The 21,138-nt window shown below is 42.3% G+C and overlaps 1 protein-coding gene across 1 annotated transcript; it reads left to right on the plus strand.

Moving 5' to 3' along the window:
• The first annotated feature begins 5,539 nt into the window (after window positions 1-5,539).
• Window positions 5,540-17,919, plus strand: LOC124144397. The gene is made up of 4 exons (XM_048381306.1): window positions 5,540-5,616; window positions 13,485-13,634; window positions 15,390-15,533; window positions 16,457-17,919. Exons 2-4 carry the CDS (start codon window positions 13,487-13,489, stop codon window positions 17,605-17,607), a joined length of 1,443 nt encoding a protein of 480 aa, XP_048237263.1. The 5' UTR covers window positions 5,540-5,616; window positions 13,485-13,486; the 3' UTR covers window positions 17,608-17,919.
• The last annotated feature ends 3,219 nt before the right edge of the window (window positions 17,920-21,138 follow it).

Here is a 21,138-nt window from a genome sequence, read left to right on the forward strand (position 1 = left end):
TCAGAGATAAGTTGATGGGACTTGTTGAACAACTATCAGAGTTAAGTTGATGGGACTTGTTGAACAACGGTCAGAGTTAAGTTGATGAGACTTGTTGAACAACGGTCAGAGTTAAGTTGATGGGACTTGTTGAACAACAATCAGGGTTAAGTTGATGGGACTTGTTGAACAACGATCAGAGTTAAGTTGATGAGACTTGTTGAACAATGATCAGAGATAAGTTGATGGGACTTGTTGAACAACGATCAGAGTTAAGTTGATGGGACTTGTTGAACAACGGTCAGAGTTAAGTTGATGGGACTTGTTGAACAACGATCAGAGTTAAGTTGATGAGACTTGTTGAACAATGATCAGAGATAAGTTGATGGGACTTGTTGAACAACGATCAGAGTTAAGTTGATGGGACTTGTTGAACAACAATCAGGGTTAAGTTGATGGGACTTGTTGAACAACGATCAGAGTTAAGTTGATGAGACTTGTTGAACAATGATCAGAGTTAAGTTGATGGGACTTGTTGAACAACGATCAGAGTTAAGTTGATGAGACTTGTTGAACAATGATCAGAGATAAGTTGATGGGACTTGTTGAACAACTATCAGAGTTAAGTTGATGGGACTTGTTGAACAACGATCAGAGTTAAGTTGATGGGACTTGTTGAACAACGATCAGAGTTAAGTTGATGGGACTTGTTGAACAACGGTCAGAGTTAAGTTGATGAGACTTGTTGAACAACGGTCAGAGTTAAGTTGATGGGACTTGTTGAACAACAATCAGGGTTAAGTTGATGGGACTTGTTGAACAACGATCAGAGTTAAGTTGATGAGACTTGTTGAACAATGATCAGAGATAAGTTGATGGGACTTGTTGAACAACGATCAGAGTTAAGTTGATGAGACTTGTTGAACAACGGTCAGAGATAAGTTGATGGGACTTGTTGAACAACGATCAGAGTTAAGTTGATGAGACTTGTTGAACAATGATCAGAGATAAGTTGATGGGACTTGTTGAACAACGATCAGAGTTAAGTTGATGGGACTTGTTGAACAACAATCAGGGTTAAGTTGATGGGACTTGTTGAGCAACGATCAGAGTTAAGTTGATGAGACTTGTTGAACAATGATCAGAGATAAGTTGATGGGACTTGTTGAACAACGATCAGAGTTAAGTTGATGGGACTTGTTGAACAACAATCAGGGTTAAGTTGATGGGACTTGTTGAACAACGATCAGAGTTAAGTTGATGAGACTTGTTGAACAATGATCAGAGTTAAGTTGATGGGACTTGTTGAACAACGATCAGAGTTAAGTTGATGAGACTTGTTGAACAATGATCAGAGATAAGTTGATGGGACTTGTTGAACAACTATCAGAGTTAAGTTGATGGGACTTGTTGAACAACGATCAGAGTTAAGTTGATGGGACTTGTTGAACAACGATCAGAGTTAAGTTGATGGGACTTGTTGAACAACGGTCAGAGTTAAGTTGATGAGACTTGTTGAACAACGGTCAGAGTTAAGTTGATGGGACTTGTTGAACAACAATCAGGGTTAAGTTGATGGGACTTGTTGAACAACGATCAGAGTTAAGTTGATGAGACTTGTTGAACAATGATCAGAGATAAGTTGATGGGACTTGTTGAACAACGATCAGAGTTAAGTTGATGAGACTTGTTGAACAACGGTCAGAGATAAGTTGATGGGACTTGTTGAACAACGATCAGAGTTAAGTTGATGAGACTTGTTGAACAATGATCAGAGATAAGTTGATGGGACTTGTTGAACAACGATCAGAGTTAAGTTGATGGGACTTGTTGAACAACAATCAGGGTTAAGTTGATGGGACTTGTTGAGCAACGATCAGAGTTAAGTTGATGAGACTTGTTGAACAATGATCAGAGTTAAGTTGATGGGACTTGTTGAACAACGATCAGAGTTAAGTTGATGAGACTTGTTGAACAACTATCAGAAATAAGTTGATGGGACTTGTTGAACAACGATCAGAGTTTAGTTGATGGGACTTGTTGAACAACGATCAGAGATAAGTTGATGGGACTTGTTGAACAACGATCAGAGTTAAGTTGATGAGACTTGTTGAACAATGATCAGAGATAAGTTGATGGGACTTGTTGAACAACTTTCAGAGTTAAGTTGATGGGACTTGTTGAACAACGATCAGAGTTAAGTGGATGAGACTTGTTGAACAACGGTCAGAGTTAAGTTGATGGGGCTTGTTGAACAACAATCAGGGTTAAGTTGATGGGACTTGTTGAACAACGATCAGAGTTAAGTTGATGAGACTTGTTGAACAATGATCAGAGATAAGTTGATGGGACTTGTTGAACAACTATCAGAGTTAAGTTGATGGGACTTGTTGAACAACGGTCAGAGTTAAGTTGATGGGACTTGTTGAACAACGATCAGAGTTAAGTTGATGAGACTTGTTGAACAATGATCAGAGATAAGTTGATGGGACTTGTTGAACAACGATCAGAGTTAAGTTGATGGGACTTGTTGAACAACAATCAGGGTTACGTTGATGGGACTTGTTGAACAACGATCAGAGTTAAGTTGATGAGACTTGTTGAACAATGATCAGAGTTAAGTTGATGGGACTTGTTGAACAACGATCAGAGTTAAGTTGATGAGACTTGTTGAACAACTATCAGAGATAAGTTGATGGGACTTGTTGAACAATGATCAGAGTTAGTTGATGGGACTTGTTGAACAACGATCAGAGTTAAGTTGATGGGACTTGTTGAACAACAATCAGGGTTAAGTTGATGGGACTTGTTAAACAACGAACAGAGTTAAGTTGATGGGACTTGTTGAACAACGATCAGAGTTAAGTTGATGGGACTTGTTGAACAATGATCAGAGTTAAGTTGATGGGACTTGTTAAACAACGATCAGAGTTAAGTTGATGAGACTTGTTGAACAACGGTCAGAGATAAGTTGATGGGACTTGTTGAACAATGATCAGAGATAAGTTGATGGGACTTGTTGAACAATGATCAGAGTTAAGTTGATGAGACTTGTTGAACAATGATCAGAGTTAAGTTGATGGGACTTGTTGAACAACGATCAGAGTTAAGTTGATGAGACTTGTTGAACAACTATCAGAAATAAGTTGATGGGACTTGTTGAACAACGATCAGAGTTAAGTTGATGGGACTTGTTGAACAACGATCAGAGATAAGTTGATGGGACTTGTTGAACAACGATCAGAGTTAAGTTGATGAGACTTGTTGAACAATGATCAGAGATAAGTTGATGGGACTTATTGAACAACTTTCAGAGTTAAGTTGATGGGACTTGTTGAACAACGATCAGAGTTAAGTGGATGAGACTTGTTGAACAACGGTCAGAGTTAAGTTGATGGGGCTTGTTGAACAACAATCAGGGTTAAGTTGATGGGACTTGTTGAACAACGATCAGAGTTAAGTTGCTGAGACTTGTTGAACAATGATCAGAGATAAGTTGATGGGACTTGTTGAACAACTATCAGAGTTAAGTTGATGGGACTTGTTGAACAACGGTCAGAGTTAAGTTGATGAGACTTGTTGAACAATGGTCAGAGTTAAGTTGATGGGACTTGTTGAACAACAATCAGGGTTAAGTTGATGGGACTTGTTGAACAACGATCAGAGTTAAGTTGATGAGACTTGTTGAACAATGATCAGAGATAAGTTGATGGGACTTGTTGAACAACGATCAGAGTTAAGTTGATGGGACTTGTTGAACAACGGTCAGAGTTAAGTTGATGGGACTTGTTGAACAACGATCAGAGTTAAGTTGATGAGACTTGTTGAACAATGATCAGAGATAAGTTGATGGGACTTGTTGAACAACGATCAGAGTTAAGTTGATGGGACTTGTTGAACAACAATCAGGGTTAAGTTGATGGGACTTGTTGAACAACAATCAGGGTTAAGTTGATGGGACTTGTTAAACAACGAACAGAGTTAAGTTGATGGGACTTGTTGAACAACGATCAGAGTTAAGTTGATGGGACTTGTTGAACAATGATCAGAGTTAAGTTGATGGGACTTGTTAAACAACGATCAGAGTTAAGTTGATGAGACTTGTTGAACAACGCTCAGAGATAAGTTGATGGGACTTGTTGAACAATGATCAGAGATAAGTTGATGGGACTTGTTGAACAATGATCAGAGATAAGTTGATGGGACTTGTTGAACAACGGTCAGAGTTAAGTTGATGGGACTTGTTGAACAATAGTCAGAGTTAAGTTGAAGAGACTTGTTGAACAATGATCAGAGTTAAGTTGATGAGACTTGTTGAACAATGATCAGAGTTAAGTTGATGGGACTTGTTAAACAATGATCAGAGTTAAGTTGATGGGACTTGTTGAACAACGATCAGAGTTAAGTTGATGAGACTTGTTGAACAACGATCAGAGATAAGTTGATGGGACTTGTTAAACAATGATCAGAGTTAAGTTGATGGGACTTGTTGAACAACGATCAGAGTTAATTTGATGGGACTTGTTGAACAATGATCAGAGTTAAGTTGATGAGACTTGTTGAACAACGATCAGAGTTAAGTTGATGTGACTTGTTAAACAATGATCAGAGTTAAGTTGATGATACTTGTTGAACAATGATCAGAGATAAGTTGATGGGACTTGTTGAACAATGATCAGAGATAAGTTGATGGGACTTGTTGAACAACGATCAGAGTTAGGTTGATGGGACTTGTTGAACAACGATCAGAGATAAGTTGATGGGACTTGTTGAACAACGATCAGAGTTAAATTGATGGGACTTGTTGAACAACGATCAGAGTTAGGTTGATGGGACTTGTTGAACAATGATCAGAGTTAAGTTGATGGGAATTGTTTTCCAGGAGCGTCAAATTTTTATGTTACTGCATGTAAATATAAACAGGAAGCCTAGCCACTATTTATTTATTGTAGGTGGGCATTCAGGTGTGTGTGTGTGTGTGTGTGTGTGTGTGTGTGTGTGTGTGTGTGTGTGTGTGTTTTGTGTGTGTGTGTTTTGTGTGTGTGTGTGTTTGTGTGTGTGTGTGTGTGTGTGTGTGTGTGTGTGTGTGTGTGTGTGTGTGTGTGTGTGTGTGTGTGTGTGTGTGTGTGTGTGTGTGTGTGTGTGTGTGTGTGTGTGTGTGTGTGAAATAATGACAGCGAAAGAGGGGGTCGCCAAAGTTATATGGAGTTGGGGGATGGGGGCTTAAAAAAATGACACGGTTCTATTTTTTCAAATAAAACTTTTGTACATTCGAACCTTTCTTAGGGAATGGTCATATATAACTGGGAGTGTGTGTGTCTGCATGTGCCTGCATGTGCCTGCGTGTGCCTGCGCCTGTATGTGTGTGCGTGAGCGTGCGCGTGTGCGTGTGCGTGCGTGCGTGCGTGTGTGTGTTTGTCTGCGTGTGTGTGAGTGGTGGGGGAGGGGAAGGGGTCATGAAATAGTGCATAAAATTGTAATATATGACCAGTCCCTCGGATTCTGGTTTTAATAGCCTTCCGGGAGCTGAACGAGTTGTCTACCTTTGAGAGTAGACACGTGATCGCTCCTGCCTAGCTGAGATACTATGTACCAGAGAGGGGGTCGCATTCAACATAGGACTTGGCACAGTAGACGGTAAGAAATGTCACCTAAGCACTTAATGCCATACTTCGTAAAACTATACTGGTCGATTAACAGGTTATAACGCCTTTATGCATAAAGAAGTTACGTCAATGTAGTGTGTTTGATTTTCACCCACATTAACTGTACATGTCCCCTTTGACTTCATACGAGCATGTGATGCACTATTGATGTGGCTGTTGTTATGTATTGTCATTTTATACACGCTGTCGCGTGTTTTAGGGTATATTCAAGGCTATAAACTTTACAAGCCACTTCAATGTGAATGGAATGTCTGGTAGGGAAGGGATGGGTAACTCGGCCACCGGGCTAACCTAGTCACGTTATATATTATATAATGACAACAACTCACTATGACTCAGTGGTTACACTACAAGTAGCTACTTTTCTTTCTGACGATGCCGCATTCCTTTGACTTGTATATGTTTGTGTAAAGATAAAGCTTCAGTCAACTTCAGTGAACGCCTTACCTTGTAATATATTCAATTAGCTGTTTTCTAAAGGGGGCGTGTGCCTGCTCTACCAGTCTTGTCGACCTGGTTGCACTTGGATACACAGGACCTTAATCTGAATGTGAAGTCTTCGCTTGCAGTGATATAATATGACTTGTCACAGTGAATAGTAATACAAACAGGATTTGTGTTGTTATGCATCGTATATTAGTCAGCAGTATCTTATATCCGTCAGCAGTAAACGCGCTACCGTGTCACCGGATGTCAAACTCGATTTTTGCCAGGCTGCTTTGAGAGTGGAAGGTCCGGGGTTCGATCCCCGGCCGCGTCGTACCGAAAGACGTTAAATGATGGTACTTGTTGTTACCCAGCCTGGCGCTCTGCATAAAGGATCTAAAACAAGGACTGGTCGGCTCAGATTTAGTATACGGTGTGTGAGTGGGATAGCATCTATAAAATCGGCAAATATAATGGTCAATAATGCGTAGGGCCTCCTCTACGTTGAATGTATTTGTACAGCGTCGCCTCCTCGAACTGACAAGTGTCCTTTGAGTTGCATGAGGGACGGCTTGCCACTGGCTCGGTGAAAGTGAATTAGCTGTTGATGATTTACAGGAGGAGCATGAACCCTTCGACCAAGGACGTCCCAAGGATGCTCTATTGGTGCCAGACCCGGGGAGTAAGCTGTCCACTGCATCCTTACAATCCCATTTTGGTTGTTGAAATCTGTAAAAACACGAGCTCGGTGGCCATGGGGTCTGGCATTGACATCCTGGAGCGTAGCACTAGGTCCAAAAAGAAAGGAGGAGGAGCATGAACCCTTCGACCAAGGACGACCCAAGGATGCTCTATTGGTGCCAGACCCGGGGAGTAAACTGTCCACTGCATCCTTACAATCCCATTTTGGTTGTTGAAATCTGTAAAAACACGAGCTCGGTGGGGTCTGGAATTGACATCCTGGAGCGTAGCACTAGGTCCAATAACATTCAAAGCAGGAAATACAAGTGGCTGAGGAAATTCGCGTCTCTGTCGTTATCCTGTCAGATTTCCATTGACAGAGGGGTTCAGTGATGAAAGCTGAAGCCACCCAATACCATAACCGACACAACTACAAATCGGTCCCTTTCTCGTACGGTTAATTATTGAAGAGTTCATTTCGATGTCTATAGACTCGAGTGCAACAATCCTTGAACTGGAAGCTGAAGCGAGACTCATCAGTAAAGAACAAGTGCGATCATTGCTGTCGATTCCAATGTCTATGACTTGTACCAAGCAAGGCGAGCAGCTCGATGACGAGACAGAATAGGAGTGAGTGAGTGAGTGAGTTGGGTTGAACGCCGCTTTTAACAGTATTCCAGTCATATCGCGGCGTGTCAGCTTAATGTGGGAGGAAAGCCCCAAGTGATGCAGGTCTCAGACGTTTACCACTTCGGTGAAACCCACGAGCACGGGGTCCAGCGTCCAGCTGTCAGACTTTCTATTCTGTCGGGGGCACGGGTGGCCCAGTCGTCAAAGGCGCCACGATTCGCTTTGCAGAGTTGCGTCCCTTGAGCACGCCAGAAACCTATGATTGTGGGTTAGAATCCCGGTTCGCCCCAATTATGTTTCTAGGTTTGTCAGCACCATACCCGTGCTCGTGGGTTTCACCGAAGTGGTAAACGTCTGAGACCTGCATCACTTCGGGCTTTCCTCACCCATTAAGCTAACACTGTAAAAAGCGGCGTTAAACCCAACTCACTCACTCACTGTAGTAAAAAGAACAATATCTTCCAGCGATTTTATAACATTTCTGTTTGATCCCACATCAATCCTAAAATTATAAATGTAATTGTCACCTGACAAATATAAATCAATCTTTAATAAATGCTATTTTACCTGTATGATGTTACAAGGGAGCTATGCTTTGACGGAAAGACATTCATATCAGTACTCACACAGAAATGCATGTCGCGTGAAAACCTCTACACGGATGCAATATTGCTATAATGGCGCTTCCTGGTTATTTTTTGTCAATGGTTCGTGTTAAAATTTGTGTATTTGGTTAAGATATTTTAGCAACAGTGAATTGTGAAACTTGTTAGTTGTGCATGTAAACCCTCAAAGTTGTGGTGTTTTTGTCAAGCATCAGCTCTGGGAGAAACTTGACAAGGGCATAGAAAATCACGATGGCTTGCGAATGAAGTAAGTGATAACTTCTTTGATAGGCATTTAGAAGTTGGAGTACTAAGTTTAGTGAGTTGTGTTTAACGCCGCTTTTAACAGTATTCAAGTTATATCACGGCGTGTCAGCTTAATGTGGGAGGAAAGCCCGCAGGTCTTAGATGTTTACCACTTCGGTGAAACCCACGCGCACGGGTATGGTACTGACAAACCTTGAAACATAATCGGGGCGAACCGGGATTCGAACCCACAATCATAGGTTTCTGGCGTACCCAAGGGACGTAACTCTGCACAGCGAACTGCGGCGCCTTAGACGACTGGGCCAACCTTGCCCCAAGATATATGGATGAACAACTTCTTTACTACAATAAGGATCTGCGTTTGTGTGTAGGTTCTAACACCGTTATCAAGCAAGTGATTGACTTGCTTGATAACGGTGTTAGAACCTACACCGAAACGATTATCCTGATTGTAATAAAGAAGTTGTTAATCCATATATCTTATCCTTACTGATGAAGTAAGTGATGTTTGAGTCTAGTTCATACACATATCTACTCTCTTGTGGTTGTGGCTGTTCTGTTTGTGAGTGTTGTTGCGGCGATTGTGAATGTGAGAGTGGTTGTTTTTGTAAGATGTTGTTCTGATTGCGGTTCTGATTTGTTGTTATTGTGGTTGTTGTGGCTGCGGTTAAGGTGATTGTGGTTGTTGTTGTTGTTTTGCGACTGTCGTTGCTGGTGTAGATGTTGTGATTTGTTGTTATTGTGGTTGTTGTAGGTGTTGCGATTGTCGTTGCTGTTGTAGATGTTGTTGTGATTTGTAGTGGTTAAGGTTTAGGTTGTTATTGTCGTTGTTTGTTTGTTTGTTTGTTTGTTGTTTAACGCCGAACCCACCTATATGACGGCGGTCTGTAAAAAATCGAGTCTGACATCCTGAGCATCAATCCACGCAATTTGGATCGATGAAATGCATCAATCAAATCAGCGAGCCTGACCACCCGATCCCTTTATTTGCCTCTTACGACAAGCGACGTCGTCTTTTACGGCAAGCATGGGTTGCTGAAAACCTATTCTACCCCGGATCTTCACGGGTTCTATTGTCGTTGTAGTGGCTGAGGTTTATCTGATTGTTGTCGTCGTTTAGTATGTTGTGATTACTGTTAAAATTAGTAATTAACCCGGTGTAGAAGATACAGGTCAGTGCTATATACCCAGTGAGAAGCTTTAATGTTGACAAACATTCCCACGTACGGACCTACCTCTCTACCTAACCACACACAGTCACACACATGCACGCACGCCACCGCGCACGCACGCACGCACGCACGCACGCACGCACGCACGCACACAGACACACACACGGAAAGACATTCATATCAGTACTCATGATCACATAGAAATGCATGTCGCGGGAAAACCTCTACACGGATGCAATATTGCTATAATCGCACTTCCTGGTTATTTTTTGTCAATATTTCGTGTAAATATTTTGGTATTTGGTTAAGATATCTTAGGAACAGTGAATTATGAAACTTGTTAGTTGTGCATGTAAACCCTCAAAGTTGTGGTGTTTGGGTCAAGCATCAGCTCTGGGAGAAACTTGACAAGTGCATGGAAAATCACGATGGCTTGCGAATGAAGTAAGTGATAACTTCTTTGATAGGCATTTAGAAGTTGGAGTACTAAGTTTAGTGAGTTGTGTTTAACGCCGCTTTTAACAGTATTCAAGTTATATCACGGCGTGTCAGCTTAATGTGGGAGGAAAGCCCGCAGGTCTTAGATGTTTACCACTTCGGTGAAACCCACGCGCACGGGTATGGTACTGACAAACCTTGAAACATAATCGGGGCGAACCGGGATTCGAACCCACAATCATAGGTTTCTGGCGTACCCAAGGGACGTAACTCTGCACAGCGAACTGCGGCGCCTTAGACGACTGGGCCAACCTTGCCCCAAGATATATGGATGAACAACTTCTTTACTACAATAAGGATCTGCGTTTGTGTGTAGGTTCTAACACCGTTATCAAGCAAGTGATTGACTTGCTTGATAACGGTGTTAGAACCTACACCGAAACGATTATCCTGATTATAATAAAGAAGTTGTTAATCCATATATCTTATCCTTACTTATGAAGTAAGTGATGTTTGAGTCTAGTTCATACACATATCTACTCTCTTGTGGTTGTGGCTGTTCTGTTTGTGAGTGTTGTTGCGGCGATTGTGAATGTGAGAGTGGTTGTTTTTGTAAGATGTTGTTCTGATTGCGGTTCTGATTTGTTGTTATTGTGGTTGTTGTGGCTGCGGTTAAGGTGATTGTGGTTGTTGTTGTTGTTTTGAGACTGTCGTTGCTGGTGTAGATGTTGTGATTTGTTGTTATTGTGGTTGTTGTAGGTGTTGCGATTGTCGTTGCTGTTGTAGATGTTGTTGTGATTTGTAGTGGTTAAGGTTTAGGTTGTTATTGTCGTTGTTTGTTTGTTTGTTGTTTAACGCCGAACCCACCTATATGACGGCGGTCTGTAAAAAATCGAGTCTGACATCCTGAGCATCAATCCACGCAATTTGGATCGATGACATGCATCAATCAAATCAGCGAGCCTGACCACCCGATCCCTTTATTTGCCTCTTACGACAAGCGACGTCGTCTTTTACGGCAAGCATGGGTTGCTGAAAACCTATTCTACCCCGGATCTTCACGGGTTCTATTGTCGTTGTAGTGGCTGAGGTTTATCTGATTGTTGTCGTCGTTTAGTATGTTGTGATTACTGTTAAAATTAGTAATTAACTGGGTGTAGAAGATACAGGTCAGTGCTATATACCCAGTGAGAAGCTTTAATGTTGACAAACATTCCCACGTACGGACCTACCTCTCTACCTAACCACACACAGTCACACACATGCACGCACGCCACCGCGCACGCACGCACGCACGCACGCACGCACGCACACAGACACACACACGGAAAGACATTCATATCAGTACTCATGATCACATAGAAATGCATGTCGCGGGAAAACCTCTACACGGATGCAATATTGCTATAATCGCACTTCCTGGTTATTTTTTGTCAATATTTCGTGTAAATATTTTGGTATTTGGTTAAGATATCTTAGGAACAGTGAATTATGAAACTTGTTAGTTGTGCATGTAAACCCTCAAAGTTGTGGTGTTTGGGTCAAGCATCAGCTCTGGGAGAAACTTGACAAGTGCATGGAAAATCACGATGGCTTGCGAATGAAGTAAGTGATAACTTCTTTGAGAGGCATTTAGAAGTTGGAGTACTAAGTAAGGATAAGATATATGGATGAGTGAGTGAGTGAGTGAGTTGTGTTTAACGCCGCTTTTAACAGTATTCCAGTTATATCACGGCGAGCTTTAATGTTGACAAATAATCCCACATACGGACGTACCTCTCTACCTAACCACACACACGCACGCACGCACGCACGCACGCACGCGCGCGCACGCACACGCACACGCACGCACGCACGCACGCACACACACACACACACACACACACACACACACACACACACACACACACACACACACACACACACACACTTACACACTGTTTCCAGAATCGCAACAATCGGAATAATTACAATCTGATTTTAGAAATGGCATTTTGCGATACAATTATGAATATTGATACCCCTTGGATACTTCGTTAATGAACAATTGATTGTGGGAGATAGAACACTCTTATCAAGGATGTGCAACATAAATCGGGACTAATCTGAAAACATGGCACGTGACCAGCGACGATTACCCCAGTTTCGACGTCTTGTACACTACTGACGTCTGTTAACAATATGACTATTTGTAAGGGGCTGCACAACACGTGCATGGAGATAAGCTGTCTGAAGACGATTTCCAATCATCCGACCCGTAACTCGTACTCCAGTAGCCTGATGACAGTTTACAGCAATTTGTTTCGCCGTTTGCGCTCGAATACGTAGAGTTTGGTTTCGGCTTGATCGATCCGTTGCTCTCGTCGTTGACCTGGGACGACCTGAACGGAGTCGACATTTTGATTTGATGGTAACCGTTCCATAGTCTGCTGTGAGTGAGTGAGTTTGGTTTTACGCCGCTTTTAGCAATATTCCAGCAATATCACGGCGGGGGACACAAGAAATGGGCTTCATACATTGTACCCATGTCGGGATTCGAACCCGGGTCTTCGGCGTGACGAGCGAACGCTTTAACCACTTGGCTACCCGACCGCCCCTTCCATAGTCTGCTGTACACAGACTGTGAAACATTAAACGTATTGGCAGTAGGGCTGGGACGGGTAACTCGGGTACTCGGGTCGGGTAGGTACTTAGTAGGACCCGGGTACCCACAGGACTACCCGGACCCGTGGTTAGTCACGTGATATTTTGTTTCATGACATGTATGAATACATGATTACTCGACAATTTTAAGTCTCCAATGTTCGCATTTCTTCATGACTATGAACACGTTCCTTCTGACTTATATATGTTTGAACAAAGCTAAAACGTCAGTCAACTTTAGTGTATGCATGACCACATCGTTTTATACGTGTATCTAAATACATTTTGCCAGGGCTACTGTCAAACTATTCCCAATCGGACATTTTGTACCTCTTGGCACCAACAGTTGGTACCCGGGTAAGGTCGGGTAATAGGGGTGTGAGTACCCGGGTAGTAAAATTGGACTCGTCCCAGCCCTAATTGGCAGTTCCCAGCATGCCAATAGCCTGCAGACGCTCCGCGCGTTGCCGACGCCGTACGCGCTAGTTCATACACAAACGGTGAACTAAATCAAGAAAAACACAACTGTATGATAAGCAGAATCAATAAGATTGACAGAAATAATTGTCCACAGAGACTGATCGACCTTCCTTGAAAGTGTCAAAATTAGGAATAACACCACGTGTGTGGCGATGCTGCGTGATGCACGTGCCTACTATAGGATGTGTTTTGGTGTTACGTTTTACAGACATCAACGTTCTTGTATAGGATGTTTGTCGTCACCACTTCTTTTTGTTCTATCTTGTCGTCCCAATTGAGTCGATGCTCATGACATCAATCACTGGATTGTCTGGTCCAGACTCGATTATTTACAGACCGCCGTCATATAGCTGGAATATTGCTGAGTGCGGCATTAAACAACAAACAATCAATCAATATTAACATTCATATTTCATGACTCCCTACTTTTTAAAAGTTTATTACAAATTCTGTATGGGTGTAAAATTGTGTATCACCTTTAGGTATTGTGATTTCAGATATGGCGTCAAAGGAACAACTGATGGAGGAGTTTCTCACCTGCATGGTATGTGCCGAGGTGTTCCTGGAGCCTGTCACGCTGCATTGCGGCCACACCTTCTGCACCAAGTGCGTCACGTCCTTCACTCTAACCCAGAAAGATGCCATGAGTACGTAGACCGATGATCCTGTACACACCTACATTTGTTGTATATCTGCCTGAATACGTGTGTGTATTCCATGGATAGTTTACGTTGTGGGGAAAAAGCATAAGTTTTCATTTTCTATTTTGGCCTGTGTCGATATTTTTATATAATAAAAATTATATAATATTTAAAAGAAATTACTCTCTATTCACAGAATATAGACAAGCGTTGTTCATAAATATTGTCCAACACGAAGAAATGTTTTTCATACGTCTCGCTCTCCTCTATCGCCAATGTTTGAATGACGTTTCATCATATCAATTTCGATTCAATAGGTAGAGTTTACTTTTATAGCTGTCTAAAAATAGAAAACGGAAGGAATTTTCCGGCGAAGAAGCGTTTAGACGCGAGGGGTAGCGTCCCGGAAGTGGATGACGTCATACCCTTTGTTCGGTATTCAGGCAGATATTCAACATACATTGTCCATGTAACAAAGGCGGTTCTCTTCCTGGTGCATTAATGGGACACTCTATTACATACTTTGGTTGTTGGTTGGTTGGTTTCTTGTTTAACGCCGCACTCAGCAATATTCCAGCTATATGACGGCGGTCTGTAAATAATCGAGTCTGGACCAGACAATCCAGTGATTGATAGCATGAGCATCGATCCACTCAGTTGGGATCGATGACATGCATCAACCACATATTTTGGTCTAGAGTTTAAAGGGACACTCTACTACATATTATTTTAGCTTAGAGTTTAAAGGGACACTCTACTACATATTATTTTAGCTTAGAGTTTAAAGGGTCACTCTACTACATATTATTTTAGCTTAGAGTTTAAAGGGACACTCTACTACATATTTTGGGACCCGTGAGAATCCGGGCGGAGAATAGGTTTTCAGCAACCCGCGCTTGCCGTGAGAGGCCTCTTTGCTTGTCGTAGAGGGCGACTAACGGGATCGGGTGGGCAGGCTCGATGACTTGATTGATGCATGTCATTGTATCCTAATTGCGTAAAACGATGCTCATGATGTCAATCACTGGATTGTCTGGTCCAGGCTCGATTATTTACAGACTGTCGTCATATAGCTGGAACATTCCTGAGTGCGGCGTTAAACAACAAGCAAACAAACATATTTTCAGTATCGGCCTAGACTTCGTAGTTAGTACTTTTATCTTAATTTCTTGCGAGTTTGGCTAGCCCACTGAGATACCACTTCGGTTTAACATGGAAACCCTACTCACACACAGTATACTGACTCCGAACCGCCAAGTCCTTGGAACATGTCCAAATATGTATGAAGGAATAATGTGTGAGTGAGTGTGAATTTACAGTGGAATATGTTTCGGCGAGATAATCGAGACTGGTTATTCTCTGGCCTTGACATTCCATATTTACCCCGCAATTTTGCAATATACCAGCAATATTACAGCGGGTGACACCAAAAATGGGGGTCACACATTGTACCCATGTCGGGAATCGAACCCGGGTCTTCAGCGTGACGGGCGAATGCTTTAACCACTAGACTACCCGACCGCCCCATGTCCTGCTTGAACGAGACGTTTATGTTTACATTTTCCGTCAGAATTGGTTCAGAATTATAGCTCTCATTATGCCAGTGGGAGGAATCGAGAAAAGGCCTTCGGCGTGACGAGCTAACACCTTCGCTAGAAGGCTAACCCATCGTTCTCGATGAAGTAATAATGTTTTATGTCCATGTTTTTAAATTGTGACCTGCGACATGGCCAGTTATGTCCGGCAAATATCACATTTCAGGACAGAAGTGTCTGCCCTGTCCACACTGCCGTGGCCTGACCCAGGTACCAAACCCCCATGAGCCGGAAGAAGAGTGGGCGGGGCAACTCAAGACGGGGTTCTTTGTGAAGAACTTAGTGGAAGCTATAGTCGGGACTGAGAATGGTATGTACATAGGATGGTGCGAAACATCATTTATGTGTCATTTGTCATCCCGAAAGGAAAATGACTTTAGTTGAAAACCTTTCATGTAGAAAGAAGATTTTTTGTCTTTTGGCATTTTTAAAGTGAATATTATTTAATTTGTGAAAAATTGTATTATTATCATTTCGAAAATATGATTTCTTGAATCCATTTATAGCACTTTGGGTTGGAAACTTTGATTGTCTTTAAAATGTTCACACCGTGCTTTCATTCTGATTAGTTAGAAATAAACCTCTTTACATGTAAACGAAATCGAAATAACTCAAAGTGTCATCATCCATTAAAACAGTTTCCTGGGTTTGCATTTTAAACATAAACACATGCTATGTTCACGCCGATGTGAGAAAAACAACAGATTCTTGAATTACGAAGCATTATCTTGCTTCTGCACTTACAGTATTATTCAAAGAATTATCCCGGGCATAAAGTCCCTTGGAGGTTGCACAACAGGGGCCCAGCAACCATGCTTGTACGAGGCGACTACATGAATCAGGTGGACAGTGAGTGAGAGAGTATGGTTTTACGCCGCTTTTAGCAATATTCCAGCAATATCACGGCGAGGGACACCAGAAATGGGCTTCACACATTGTACCCATGTCGGGAATCGAACCCGGGTCTTTGGCGTGACGAGCGAACGCTTTAACCACTAGGCTACCCGACCGCCCCTGGGTGAACAGTCTCACTGACTTAGTTGATTTCATCTCATCGTGCCCCTACGGCTTGGATCGTTTCTCAAAATAATCAATCACTGGTTTGTCTGGTCCAGACTGATATTTTTTAAAGGAGTGTGACATAAAAGTCATGTGTTGTTATGATAATATAACACTGATGTGTAATCATAAATATCATTATCATTACAGTTTTCCATTTTCGTTTTTCACCAGATGACCAATTTTGTGATATCTGTAAAGGAATTGGTAAGAAGCCTGCGCTTGTATGGTGTTCTGACTGTAAGAAGAGGCTATGTTCAGACTGTCAGTATGTTCACGGGAAACGTTCAAAAAGACATAATATAAGTCAAATTAGTAGTATAGACGATACTACCGGAAGGGCGTCGAGGATATGCACAGAACACCCTGGTGTTGACGTGAACAGAATATGTCTAGACTGTGACATGGTTGCATGCCAAAGATGCTGCACGACACGACACCAGAAATGTGATTCAGTTGTTGCTCTTGGAACCGTTCTACCCAAACTGGACAGTGTTCTTGTGAAACGCACGGAGGAGTTGATGACAAGTAAGAGGAAAAGTATTGATGCAATGTCAGAACCGGTTCTTATCACCGAAATCAATACCAAAACAGAAAGGGATTCAGATGATGTACATTTGCAGGATATTGTCGTTATGACGTCAGGATCAGCCAAAACAATCCTCGTCTTGGACACAAGAAACAAGGCTTTAAAGAAATTTGAATACGATGGTGTTTTTCAGAAGGGTTACCAATTTGAAAAGTCACCCTCAAATATTACAGCATTGACAGAAGACAGAGCGGCCGTTTCTGTTCCTTTTGCAAACCAAATTGCAATTTTCGAAGTCTTCCCAACAATGAACAAGATCGATTCCATCACAACTTCTAAGCAATACATCAGTATTGCATGCTTGAGCCCTACTACCATTGTGGCAGGTAAACTGCTTGGATTTGGAGTAGATATCATCGATATGTCTGGAACCGTTCTGAGCTCCTATGGTCTTGGGATGTTCACCACTCCGTCTTATATCGAGGTACTACCGACCAACGGTATACTGGTGTCAGATTTACAGCCAGGGTGCGTTAAGAGTGTCAGCAACGAAGGTGAACTCAGATTTACGTCTGGACACTGTGGACAGTGTTCAGGAGTAGTTAGCTACGGAAGTGACATCTTCTTTGTCGGTGGAGGGAGCGTAAAACAGCTCAATGAAGTGGGGGAGTTTGTCAGGGATGTTCTCACTGTTGATGATGGTTTGAATCAACCAAAGTGTATCACTTTTGATAATGACAGCCTTATGTATGTGTCGGCCGACGAGGCATATGTAAAGGTGTACAGATTTACATAGAAATTGGGGCGGCGGGGTAGCCCAGTGGTAAAAGCGTTCGCTCGTCACGCCGAAGAACCGGGTTCGATTCCTGACATGCATACAATGTGTGAAGCCTATTTCTGGTGAACCCTGCCGTGATATTGTTGGAATATTGATAGTACGGAGGGGACACTACAGGACAACATACGGGTGTGATGAGCGATGTTAGGAGTGAGTGAGTGAGTTGGGTTTAACGCCGCTTTTTACAGTATTCCAGTGATATCACGGCGTGTCAGCTTAATGTGGGAGGAAAGCCCCAAGTCATGCAGGTGTCAGACGTTAACCACTTCGGTGAAACCCACGAGCACGGGTATGGTGCTGACAAACCTAGAAACATAATTGGGGCGAACCGGGATTCGAACCCAGAATCATAGGTTTCTGGCGTGCCCAAGGGACGCAACTCTGCATAGCGAATCCTAGTCAGGACCAGACAATCATTGACATCATGAGCATCGATCCATACAATTGGAATACGATGAATTCAGCGAGCCTGACCCCCGATCCCGTTAGTCGCCTCTTACGACAGGCATGGGTTGCTGAAGACTAAATCTAACCCAGATCTTCACGGGTTACGCCTACGATGCCACACATAATAACAAATACGCCTACGCATTGACGAAATATCACCCTTCATATCATGTTTATGTATAGTATCAGGATGTAGGGAAACCCGGTTAGATTTTCTAGGCAGAGCTCGCATGTTGTTGTTAGGTTTTTCACAGTGATAAGTTATAAAATAAAAGTTCAAATGACTTGGCTTGGTTTCTAAGGTACAACGACGAAGGTAGGGCCTCACTGGAACACGAGTTTAGCCAGCTGTGGACATCATATATCATACCATTAACACTGGAGCATATCTATGTTTGTTTTTTGTTTTTTGTTTAACGCCACACTAACGCCACGCAGTATTCCAGCTATATGACGGCGGTCTGTAAATACTCGAGTCTGGACCAGACAATCCAGTGATCGATATCATGAGCATCGCCCCACGCAATTGGGATCGATGACATGCATCAACCAAATCAGCGAGCCTGACCACCCGATCCCGTTAGCCGCCTCTTACGACAAGCATAGTCGCCCTATACGACATGCATGGGTTGCTGAAGACCTATTCCACCCCGGATCTTCACGGGTCCCTAATGAAATGTCCCTCCCTCCAGACTCTGACCCCCTCCCATCATATAAAAGTAATATGATATATTAAACACATGAATAGTGAGCCTGGTCATAAATAAAAGTTCTGAAAAAATACAAGGTATTTAGTTAGTCGCCTCTACTACAAGCACAGTCGCCTTTTACGGCAAGCATGGGTTGGAGGAGACCCATTCTACCCCGGATCTAACATTACTGAGTAAGTATCTACTACAGTAAACTACGGTTATAACGAACTCAAAGGGACCACTAATTTTAGTTCGTTGTAACCGTAGTTCGTTATAGGCATATATACAGCATAACTACAGCAAATTGTAGGGACAAAAAAGTAAGTTCGTTATATCCGTCAGTTCGTTATAAGCGTGTTCGCCAAGCCAAGCCACCTACCCCACTGTTGGATAGGACTTGTAAATATTGTCACGCCAATCCTATTAATGATCATGTAAATTATGTTGAAGATGAATGTCACTTTTTATTAGAATGTCCATTTTATGATGATTTAAGATACAACTTGGCTAAAGAAGCAATTTCAGTAGATAAAGCATTTCATTATATGAGTAGTTTAGAAAAGTTTATTTTTATTATTAACGAAGAATCGCTCCAATGTATTTTAGCCAAATCAATTTACAACATGGTTAAAAGAAGGCAATTTCATTTTTAAGCCAAGTATGTATGTATGACTTGCATCAGGAGGTATGTATTTATGTATATGTGTCTATGGATGTATGTATATGTGCGGTGTATGTTAAGTATGAGTACGCGCCTCCGTGTGGCTGAAAAGTAGCTTCACGTAGGTATGTGTACGTGTGCTACATTTTTTATTCTGTTTCAACTGAATTGTTTTATGATTGATACGTTTTATAGTGTCTCGTAGGTCATATTTGGCCGGATGTTATATTTTACTGTTTTGTATATATCTTATCACGAAGTGTATATAACATGTGACACTTTAATAAACAATATTCTCTCTTCTCTCTCTCTCTCTCTCTCTGTGACCCTCGTAAAGCTTCGTGTCATTGTTCTGCTTGATGTCGGGATAGTTCACGTGTTCAACATCCTTTTATCCTCCCCGAGAGTAACATTCACACTGGAACAATGAACTATGCATACACATATTCACGACTATATATATGTTGCAGCATGCTCGGTGTCATTATTGTCCGTGTTCTATCAGGTTGAACGTTAACGGTATTGCGTTTAGATGCCTATAGAGGAAGCTCGGGTTGTACATGTGTGTCCCAGGGTTGGTTGGTTGGTTGTTTAACGCCGCACTCAGCAATATTCCAGCTATATGACGGCGGTCTGTAAATAATCGAGTCTGGACCAGACAATCCTGTGATTGATATCATGAGCATCGATCCACCCAATTGGGATCGATGATATGCATCAACCAAGTCAGCGAGCCTGACCACCCGATCCCGTTAGTCGCCTTTTACGACAAGCATGGTCGCCGTGTACAGCAAGCATAGGTTGTTGAAGACCTATTCTTCCCCGGAATCTTCACGGGTCACCTGGTATAATTACTCTGGGATGACGCAGAGGGCACATAGCCAATAGCAGTACCATGACAGGGCAACAAGTCCTTCCCAGTGAAAACGCTAGTTAGGCTTATCATGTATCTGTCTTGTGAAGTTGGCGGAAGGGCCTTACACCGCAATAAAGGCTTAGATAGACGAGGAATAAATTTACCGTGACCTTTTTGTGGTATTATTTACGTAGTGAGACGAAATCCTCCGTTGTGATTACAGGGTGGAGTGGGTCCTCATGCTCGTCAAAATTGGCGAGTAATGGTCGGGGGATTAAAATGTGCAGCCTGGCTGGCCAACGTATCATGGCGGCTCGTTAATTTCTACTGCTGACAACCGCTGGTCCAGAGTCCGGAGTTATATACGCCTTGCTGTGATAGGGGCGGGCCATTGCTGACTTATACAATGCAATACGTGTACTTCTACGTTTAGAAGATGACACATAGCTTATCTGCTTAAAGCGACATAGAGAAGCTCACTTTTAGCCTTGCAAATAAGTTTTCAACTTTTGTTGAAGAGTGTTGATATGTTTAATTTAAAAGACACAAGGGTGAGATTCCAAAATAATTGATCCATTTTTGTGAGGTTGTAGGACTAATTAACCAGTGTCTTGACCGTGAAAAATGACAGCTAATCAGCTTCAGTGGCAGAGTGATTAGTGATGTCATTTGATTGTGACGTCATGGTCCGTAAATAATGTGTTACGCCATTGTAGCAAAGTCTCCTGAACATGCGAGTTTCAGATGGCATCATATACATACAACCATCTTCCCCTTTAAATAAAAAACATATAAGTATTAGTAGTTTTTCGTTTAACGCCGCACTCAGCAAT

Source organism: Haliotis rufescens, unplaced genomic scaffold, assembly GCF_023055435.1.
Source record: "Haliotis rufescens isolate VD_foot unplaced genomic scaffold, xgHalRufe1.0.p SCAF_37, whole genome shotgun sequence".
NCBI lineage: Eukaryota > Metazoa > Mollusca > Gastropoda > Lepetellida > Haliotidae > Haliotis > Haliotis rufescens.